General features: G+C 50.3%; 1 protein-coding gene across 3 annotated transcripts in view; it reads right to left on the bottom strand.

Moving 5' to 3' along the window:
- Positions 1-340: 340 nt before the first annotated feature.
- The window catches only part of bmpr2b (bone morphogenetic protein receptor, type II b (serine/threonine kinase)), a 37,532-nt gene continuing 27,910 nt past the window's right edge, over positions 341-9,962 (bottom strand). The window contains exons 7-16 of one of the 3 annotated variants that reach the window (XR_014741621.1): positions 9,397-9,511; positions 7,732-7,892; positions 7,471-7,618; positions 6,963-7,099; positions 6,643-6,815; positions 6,008-6,342; positions 5,634-5,848; positions 4,207-5,212; positions 2,590-3,367; positions 341-2,450 (exon numbers count right to left, since the gene is read on the bottom strand). Coding sequence is in view for 2 of the 3 variants with exons in the window: in XM_084688968.1 (XP_084545094.1) it covers positions 3,090-3,367; positions 4,207-5,212; positions 5,634-5,848; positions 6,008-6,342; positions 6,643-6,815; positions 6,963-7,099; positions 7,471-7,618; positions 7,732-7,892; positions 9,397-9,511 (2,568 nt within the window). In the remaining variant the exon portion in view is untranslated. Of the gene's footprint in view, positions 3,368-4,206; positions 5,213-5,633; positions 5,849-6,007; positions 6,343-6,642; positions 6,816-6,962; positions 7,100-7,470; positions 7,619-7,731; positions 7,893-9,396; positions 9,512-9,962 lie in introns of all 3 variants that reach the window. The other 2 variants (XM_084688968.1, XM_084688969.1) reach the window with 2 other exon arrangements.

Here is a 9,962-nt window from a genome sequence, read left to right as displayed (position 1 = left end):
TTGACTCTCCTCCAGTCTATTAACAATAACATTTTACCAAAATGTGGTAAACTTCTTAGGTCTCTGGAGCATGTGCTCTGAACAAAGACTGAGAGAGGTAGGCCCATGTGTCAGAAAATGACACCCTCATGTGGTCAAATCATTCACAGGTTCCTCTCAGTGGTTGATAATACCACTGCATATATACTGTTCATAAATAACGTATTTCAGTAGTATGCAGTGGGTATATAATGAGAATGTACAATTATGTTTTTGGTGCTTGATTTTATGTTGGATGCCATTACCCATAAATGTGCTTTGGAATGCAGTGGTCAGAATAAATATCTCAAACCAAGATATCTTATTTTCAATAATATAATCTTTAATCAGCTGAATAATGCAGGGTTGTACAGCAAGCTTTTTTTCTCCTCTACATGGAATTTTAACATGTTTTGAGCAGACTAGAGAGCAATGACTTATCATTTGTTCTTTTTTCTTATCAAAGCAGCTCTTTTTCCTTTTTCTTTTTTACAAACTTCAATAGAAAACATTTCCGTGGCTTGAAACGGTTCAGCAGAGCCCGTCTCTCCAACACGAATTCAGAGAAAAAGACAACAAGCCACTTAAACATACCCTTCATTCACACACACCGTCGGTCAAACACATTTTGCTTCATTCTTCTTCTCCTCTAGGAGGTGACAGACAATATTGTCTTTGCTTTTTCTTTCTTTAAAAAGTAAATTTCTTAAAGAGTCAAAGTTTAAAAGTGTCAATATTGAGAACGCAAGAATGTATTGTTCAGCATGGTATTGATCAGATTTATTTGGGGCAGTTTTGATTCCCTTTGACTATCTCCTAGTCAAGTCGAGTCCACCCGCCATTTTGTAAAACCAGCTTCTAATAAACCTTTCTTGTCCTTTCAAGGTAGGATTTATTCATGACCCCTAACATGAATGTCTGCATGCGTGATGATGACTACCGTATATGCAGTCACACAGGCTACAGTTAACTGATGACCAGATTTCATGGTACTGTAGCATTATTGTTGGTCCCATAGCAACAGTTGAGCAATATGTATATATAGCATTAACAGGACTATATACAGGAGTATTTACACTTAGGGAGACGCTATAATACATACTTACACACAGTAAAGTCAAGCAAGCCCAGTGCTCCACTAAAGGGACATAGATACAGGTATGGTGAAATGACACAACCTCACTTGAATCTGTTTTAGTCTATCTTGGTCAACTTGGACTCGTTCAACATACCAAAAATAACTTCCAGCCATAAACCTAAAATGTTGATCTTTTCTACATGTTCATCAGTGCTTCAAAACTTGTTGTGACTATCCCCATTAGCCTTACGTGTATAGTTTGTATGGTAGCTTGGCAGCCAGATATTCAGATATAGAGTATTTGGGTATAGAACATGGAGGGGTTCTTATATTTTAGGCCTAGATTTACCAGGTTTGCTTTGAAGGAATTGAGATACAACCCTAAATCAAACAGAGGCCAAACATTGAGAACATACAGCGCAGAAACTGTTCATGGCAAGAGGCATCACATAGTGGACGCTGAGTTCATTCAGCCTCCAGCCGCTGACCTCCTGACAGACTAAACAGAACTATTGCAAAACGCAAACTTGAGAAACTGAAGGTTTCTGACAAAATCACTTAAAAAGAAATGCTGTGAGCTTACTGATGCGTCCATCTACAGCAAAGATTCTATACATTTCAGGTGTGTACAATTAGAGAGTAGTTTGTACTTATGTATAATTTACTTTGTTGTTCACAATATCATTCATAGCTTATAACAGGGCGTCAGATAGAAGGTCTCCTATTGGTCGGCTGACCTGTACAGTTCCTTCTCTTTATAGAGAGAGAGAGTGTGTGATGCCATAATGATGCACACAGGAAATAAGACCTACAGGAAAAACACACACATGTACGACAGCTCAAGGAATGACACACTGTAACTAACCCTCTTTCTCGTCTGAAGGCAGGGATTGACATTTGCACCTAACGACGGCGCAAGCCCGACAGTACAGTATTGTCTTGCGTTCAGGATTCTTGCCATGAGGGTTTCTGATGCGAGTCCCTTTTTAAATGGCCAGTTTACTACTCAGGCAAGATTTTATTTATTTTATTTTTGGTAAACTGTCTAAGATTTATAGTTTTGTAACAGAATGAAATCCCATGTGTCCACTGGTAGAGGCTGGTTGTTGCAAGGTTGCTTCAGAGTGCAACAGTTTCTGCTGTACAAAATCAAATCACAAGCCCCGGTCCAGACCCATTCTCTAGATTTGATTGGTAGCTTTTCCTTCTCCGATTGGGATGGGATTGGTGGGAAGGTAAAAGATTGTCATCTAGGTATGTTTCTGTTCGCTCATTCAAGGTTGGTTGATCCGACTCTACAAACTACAAACTCTTAATAAGTGCACTGTTTACAAAGTCATAACAAAAATGGTTGCTGCAAAAATAAAACATAAGAATACAATTCAAAATTGATTAAAAAGCACCTCATAGCTAAAGCCTATTGCACATTAAAAAATATGAAACATAAGGGTATAGATGTTAAAATGAGTCAAGCATGTAGCAGTGAAACCTACCCTGTCTTAAAGACCACTGCCTCTGTCATTGTCAGCCTAGTTTTATATGGACACACACTCGTATCCATGGGAGCAGTTACTGATTGTTAGAATCATTGTCTCTCCTCTGTGTTTCCAAGACACCATGGTTACAGGAGACAGACCTCACTTGGTGATTAAGATTGCCTTAAAAGTGCAACAAAACAAACAATGTTTCACACAGCCATACACAACATCACAGAATGATCCATGGCGCACAACAAATACTATGGAAGCATTTGAAGGGGATGTCGCTGCATAGCTGGGTTCTGTGTTTAAAGCACATTTCTTCAGATAAAAAAAGAAAGCAGAAGAAATTCATGACAACACCATGACCTTTTTAAGTGCTCAACTCCTTCTCTCGCAGAGTCATTTTGTCCAATCACGTCCAATCTTACTAAATTTGAACCAGATTTCGTGAAACTTCAAGAACCTGTGGCCGACCGTCTCCTCGAGCCACTTTCCCAGGTGTGGGTTAAAGGTCACAGGCAGGTCATGTTGTGGGGGTCAGAGGTCATCGTAGCAGTGGCGCTCCCAGCCCCACCCACCAGGAACACGGCTGTGCTGGATTTGGAGCGACTGGTGCTCGCTGGGCCCTGATTGGTCAAGCCTTTATTGTTGTTGACCTCTGAGTCGAACAGGGTATCCGTGGAGACGACCCAGGTGGCTGGGCGCAATCTCTTCAGGGAGTACGGGGTCTTCACACGGCGTTTGATCTTCTCACCCGACCCGTTCTTACCGTCTAGTAACGAGCCATCACCTGTAACACACACACACACACACACACACACACACACACACACACACACACACACACACAGATAAGTGTACATTCCTGAGTGTCTGTTCTACTTGGCAATACTCATAGCCTTCGGAAACAGCAATATGTGTGCTTAGGTACTGAATGCTGCTCTCTAGTGGGTTAGATATATCACTGCAGAATTATAGACACAAGTGACAAACTAACACTCACAGTGAGTTCCTTTTTAAACCGACAAAGAAACAAAGAAAACACATGAAATCACAGTCTGACATTTACAGATCAAACACTCCCTTTGCAACAAGCCAAAACCCTGGAGGCAGTTTGAATTTGAGCACAAATTCTCCTTGATTCCCCCCTGGTTACACCCCCTTTACGCATGTGTGTGTGTTTAGAGTAAACACTTCCAGGCACCCTGGGCGATCATGTCCAGCTAGTTCCTGTTGTGGTTCTGCATGAGAGTTGGCTCCGGCCGACACACAGCCATCAGTGCAGGATCTCCACCCTCAGCACACTAGCCCTCAGCACTGAGGCAGAACATTCTGGAAGCCTCTTATCAGTCAGTACACTGGACATTCTACTGTCGCAAGGGAAGGAAATTCCAAAGTTGTGAGTGTTGTGGGCGAGTCTTCCTCTACAGTAGAGGCTAATCCTCAGAACATTGTGTCTATATTCATGTTGACTCTTAATGGGGTTGTGAAGACTGGCTTCCTGGGTGATCTCTATCACAAAGTCAAAATAAAGCCTGTCTCCCTACCTCATTACACACACGCGTTCACACACGTGTACACACACACGCATCACACAAACACACACGGTTCAGTCCTCTACGGCCTCACCTGAGGAGCTGTCCAGAGAAGAGGCAGACAGGTCCAGGGAGTTGGGCCTCTCAGGCCTCCTGGGTTTAGGCTGCCTCAGCTGGGCCTCGCCCTGGGACTCTGGATCTGGGGCTGCAGCTGGGGAGAGGACTGAGGCTGGAACAGAGACTGGGACTGAGGTAAAGGTAGGCGCTGGGGCAGTGGTGGGGGCAGTAGCTGGGACTGGGGCAGAGGCTGGGACTGGGGCAGAGGCTGGGACTGGGGCAGAGGCTGGGACTGGGGCAGAGGCTGGGACTGGGGTTGGGGCAGAGGCTGGTGCTGGGGCAGAAGCTGGGGCAGAGGCTGGGGCAGAGGCTGGGGCAGAGGCTGGGGTGAGGGTCTTAGCTCGGGCTTGTGGATGGTAGTTCTCCCCTCGGAGACCCAGTCCCAGTCCTTGAGCATGGCTGTAGCTGTTGTTGTTGTTGTTGGAGTTGGTGCGTCCCGCCAGATGATTGGCTGGCCTCTGGTGGTCGCGTGCGGCGGGCTGTTCCCTGCGCAGCAGCGGCTCGTGTTCGTCGGGGCTGGAGTTGATGTTGATGTTCAGACGGCCGTCATCCCCGCTCAGCTGGTTCTGCAGCAGCGAGCCCTCGCCCCTCTCCCCTGCCTGGGGCCCGGCCGGGTTACTGGTCCCATACGGGCCGGCAGCCACCCCGGCGTAACCGTTGACAACCACGACCGCCGCCGCCCCGCTGCGTGCTCCTGGGGGCGGGGCGTTGTTGCTCATGGTGACCAGATGAGGCTCGCCTGCCGGGGCGATGGTCACCGTGTTCATCTTGGCCACGCCCGTCTCCACCTGGCGCAGGTTGGACTTGTGCTTGCCCAATTTGAGCCTGGAGGCAGCGGCTTCCTTGGCCTTGGCGTGCAGGGGCAGGCTGGTGGGGCGCTTGGGCAGGTTCTGCTGCTTGGGCAGGGGGTACATGGAGGCTGGGGGGTCTCCCAGACCGCTGGCCCCAGCCCCGTAGTCACTCTGGGACCCGGAGGCTGTCACCTGGGGAGAACAGATTTACATTTTTACATTTTTTAGCAGTCATTTTTAAGTCATTTTTTAGCAGACACTCTTATCCAGAGCGACTTACAGTAAGTACAGGGACATTGCCCCCCGAGGCAGGTAGGTTAAAGTTCCTTGCCCAAGGACACAACGTCATTTTGCACGACCGGGAATCGAACCGGCAACCTTCTGATTAATCGCCCTATTCCCTAACCGCTCAGCCATCTGACTCAACAGAGACCGTGGAAATACTGGGGTTCACGTTTCATCCGGTGTTTATTTCCGAGTCGTCCACAATAATCAGCAACACAATATTCACTTGTTATTGATGTGAATCGAGCAAGGTGAAATCCATCTGTGTGTCTCTCAAACCCTCCATCCCCTCCACCACCCTCCCATCCACCCTCCCTCCGCTCCTCACCTCAGCGGCCAGCTTGATGAGGGGGTAGAGCAGGCTGGAGCTGCCCTGCGCCAGTGGGTCTGGAGCGCTGAACTGCTTCTGAGAGTGTTCCATCAAGTTCTCATCAGAGCTCTCTTTCAGGTTCTTGTCCACCTCTTTGGGGTCCAGCTTGGTGGTCTCCAGGTCTTCCTCTGTCAGCTGCAGACATACCGGCATGCCTGACGTCATAGCGCCACCTAGATGGACAGGAGTTAGAAAAGCAATTTTGTTATTTTTATTCACATACAGAAAACAGAAAGAAATCTCCCCAGCCACCAGCATCGCCTAAACAGCTTGGAGACGACACGCCTTGTTAAAGGGCCAAACAAACCCAACCATTGGGGTGGATGGCGTACCTGTGTCCTCTGAGTGTCCGGACTCGGAGATGGTGGTCATGATGGTGGAGGGGGTGAGGCCGGTGGTGGAGAGGCTGGCCCCGCTGCTCTCTGGGCTGGGCAGCCGGGCTTGAGCCTGCAGCTGAGCCTGCTGCCTCTCGTAGTTGATGGAGTTCCGGTTCTTCTCGGGCGCGACACCGCCGCTGACCCCCGCCACCCCATCCGCGCTGACCGACGTCCCGGCGGTGGAGCCGTCGCCGGGCAGGTTCTTGACCACGCCCTCATGGTCCTCGATGTAGGAGGACGAGGAGTAGTCGGGGCCCACCTTGGGGGTCCGGCGACTGTTGGAGATGTTCCTGATTGGAGGAGAGACAGGAAGTAGGATGAGACATGGGTCTGAGCGTAGGGAGACTGGTGACAGTATAGGTCATGGATCACTGATGAGGTGATGTTTGTGTGTGTCAGAATACTGTATCGTATAGACGATCACTGATTGGGTGATGTGTGCGGAGCCCACTAAAGTTACGACTCCAGACGATCGCCGATGAAGCGACGTGTGTGTACCTCAGGCTGCGCAGACTGGTCAGACTAACGTTCTGATTCCAGATGACAGTGACGGGCTAGGTGCTGCGTTGTGCGCGTGCGTGTGTGTGTACCTCTCGTTGTGCATTGCGGTGCTCATGGGGTTGAGGGTGGGGCTGACTGACTTGTTCCTGTCCCAGATCAGCAGCAGCTCGGCCATGCGCTCCTCGGCGCACTGGGCCGTCAGGCGGGCCTCTGCGTCCTGGTCCCAGCAGTCCTCCATAGTCTCCTTCAGGGAGCGCACCGCCTGGAACACACGTTCACATGACATCCTCTGTCTCTAGGTGTCGTCGTCATCAGGCCGCGTGTGCTGGCAGGACCGCACGGGCACACAGACGCGCTCATACTCACACATATGCTCACACACACACACACACACACACGAGTGCCTCACCAGGCTGTTCTCCTTCCAGGCTTCAGGGAATTTGGGTCTCTGTTTCTCTCTGGACACCAGGACCTGCATGTCCTCAAACGAGGGATGGTTTCCTGCCTCCGCCTGGAACGCCATCTGGTACTCTGGAACTGTCTCTCCTGCCAGGGGGGAAGGGGAGGGAGGGAGGGAGGGAGGGAGGGAGGGAGGGAGGGAGGGAGGGAGGGAGGGAGGGAGGGAGGGAGGGAGGGAGGGAGGGAGGGAGGGAGGGAGGGAGGGAGGGAGGGAGGGAGGGAGGGAGGGAGGGAGGGAGGGAGGGAGGGAGGGAGGGAGGGAGGGAGGGAGGGAGGGAGGGAGGGAGGGAGGGAGGGAAAGACAGGTGTGTTTGATGATTCATCTTTCATGGTACACTGACGAGACATGCTTTTCACCCCTGCAAAGCCAATTAAATTAGGCACAAATATTGGAAAAACATTCTACTGCGGTATTTGCCACCAGGATGTGTGTGTGCGAGCGTGTGTGTGTGTCGTACCTGGGAAGAGGTCTGTGCAGCGCATAAAGGTCTCCCAGTAAATGAGGCCCACAGCATACATGTCCACCTGCTTCAGGGCCGACTCACAGTCCCTCAGGTTCACCGCCCCCTCCAGCACCTCGGGGGCCATGTAGCGGATGGTACCCACCTGGGGGGATATAGAATGAAAGGGTTGAAAGGCAAATTCATCCCAAAAGAATATAAAAGGACTCTAGAGAACTGGCATCCCTCCCCTCTCCACTCCTCCCTCTCTCCTCTCACCTCGCTGATGGCTGCGTTCTCCTCCTCTCCAGGCCTCACCAGCCGGTTCCCCGTCAGCTTCATGGACAGGCCGAAGTCGCTGATCACACACGTCCCGTCGTTCTTCACCAGAACGTTCCTGCTGTTCAAGTCCCTGTGCGACACGGCCGGCTTGTAGATGTCTGGGAGCGAGAAGGGGAGAGAGGAAAAAAGGGAGGAGAGGGAGGACAGAGATCAGAGCGAGATCACCCTCGGCAACTCCCAAACAGAACCGCAGACCGAAGCAGTAGCTGTAGTTACATCAATTGTCCACCAGGTAGCACTCTAACCCCTTTCATTCTCACAGGACTCTTGAGTCTCTGTAATCCCTCAGATACGCCCTCCTCCAGCTCCACCAGACCCAATCCTCTCCCTCTGCTCCCCTTGCCAGCAGCCCTGCAGCAGGCTGGGCTGTGTGTGACACACTCCAGAGCAGTGGACTGGAGTGGGAGGAGGCAGCCAGACAGACTAATTGGCCTCAGCGTATCTGCGGTTCACCCTCGGACGCTTTGAAATGTGACACCCAGAAGGGGAGAGCATGGGTAAAAAAAAAACATTGTCGCACAATCTGGAGAAAAAATATTCAATTACGAAATATCTCGCATTTTTGTTCACCAGTACCATTAATGGTGTACGACTGTAAGTCTTGTGAAGAGGTCTGTCAGGATAAGCAGTTCAATTCAGTATCGTTCAGTCTGGGATGGGAACATGTGAGATGCTTCCTGGTTTCACCAGTAGATGAAAGACCGTCTCTTCTGTGCGTACAAACGTCCTAGGCCAACGCAAACACACATGACATCTCTGTCTCACACACACGCCCATACATGATGCTCTCTGTCTCTCTCTCTCTCTCTCTCTCTCTCTCTCTCTCTCTCTCTCTCTCTCTCTCTCTCTCTCTCTCACACACACACACACATGCACACACATACGTACAAACGCAAACAAAACCAATAAGACACTGAACACCAACAGAGACTACATCCCGTCATAAACAATTAATGTGACACAGTTCACATGTACTCATGCACTGTAGCACATGACATCATCAGCCAGTTAGCCAGCCAGCCAGCCAGTCAGCCAGCCAGCCAGAGTGTAGATTTGACCCAGATGTTCACATTAGCTTCCCCCCCCCTCCCACTCCACGCCCTCCTGTCTTGTTAGTAGTGAAGGTCTGCTGGAACAGACGTCACCATGATCTCCTTCCTGTCTCCCAGGAGCCCTGCCAGTAGAGGCTACACAAGCATCAGGCCTGATAACCAACACACACACACACACACACACATCCTCCCCACACCATGGCATTTGATCACACAACGGTTTCCATATGGAGAAATGGTTCTGCCTGATGCCTTCTTAGCACTGTGTGTTTGCATGCAGACAGGGAGAGAGTAGGCCTGGGGATTTAAGCAGCGTGAGCCTGCAGACAGAGAGACAGAATGGGGCTGTCTGAACAAGCAAAGAGGGTGAAGGTGTGTGATAGTAGACAGGGGGGGTGTCACCTTTGGGTGTATTTGTGTGTGGGTGTGCGTTTGAGCCTGTCTGGATGTATATGCACTCCTGTGTCAGTAAGAATGTGCTCCCTGTGTGTGTGTGTGTGTGTGTGTGTGTGTGCGTGCGCGTGTGTGTGTGTGTGCAGGCCAGCCTCACCTCCTCTCAGCAGCTCGGTGTGCAGGTAGGCCAGGCCCCTGGTGACAGAGTGAGCCAGGCGACAGCAGCTGCTCCAGTCTCCTGTCTGCAGACTCAGGTAGCGACACAGAGACCCCTGCAGCACACACAACACAGACACACGCATCAGCACACCATACCTGTAGGGCCTACACAAACACTACAGGATGGCCAGCCCTGGTGGTACTGGACAGACGATGATGAGGGTCAGCTATGTGTGTCTAGACAGACAGTGGACAGACGATGATGAGGGTCAGCTATGTGTGTCTAGACAGACAGTGGACAGACGATGATGAGGGTCAGCTATGTGTGTCTAGACAGACAGTGGACAGACGATGATGAGGGTCAGCTATGTGTGTCTAGACAGACAGTGGACAGACGATGATGAGGGTCAGCTATGTGTGTCTAGACAGACAGTGGACAGACGATGATGAGGGTCAGCTATGTGTGTCTAGACAGACAGTGGACAGACAATGATGAGGGTCAGCTATGTGTGTCTAGACAGACAGTGGACAGACGATGATGAGGGTCAGCTATGTGTGTCTAGA

This window comes from Hypomesus nipponensis, chromosome 23, assembly GCF_054491055.1.
Source record: "Hypomesus nipponensis isolate SF chromosome 23, ASM5449105v1, whole genome shotgun sequence".
NCBI lineage: Eukaryota > Metazoa > Chordata > Actinopteri > Osmeriformes > Osmeridae > Hypomesus > Hypomesus nipponensis.
The sequence above is the reverse complement of the archived record's forward strand: the minus strand, read 5'-3'. Positions and strand labels throughout refer to the sequence as shown.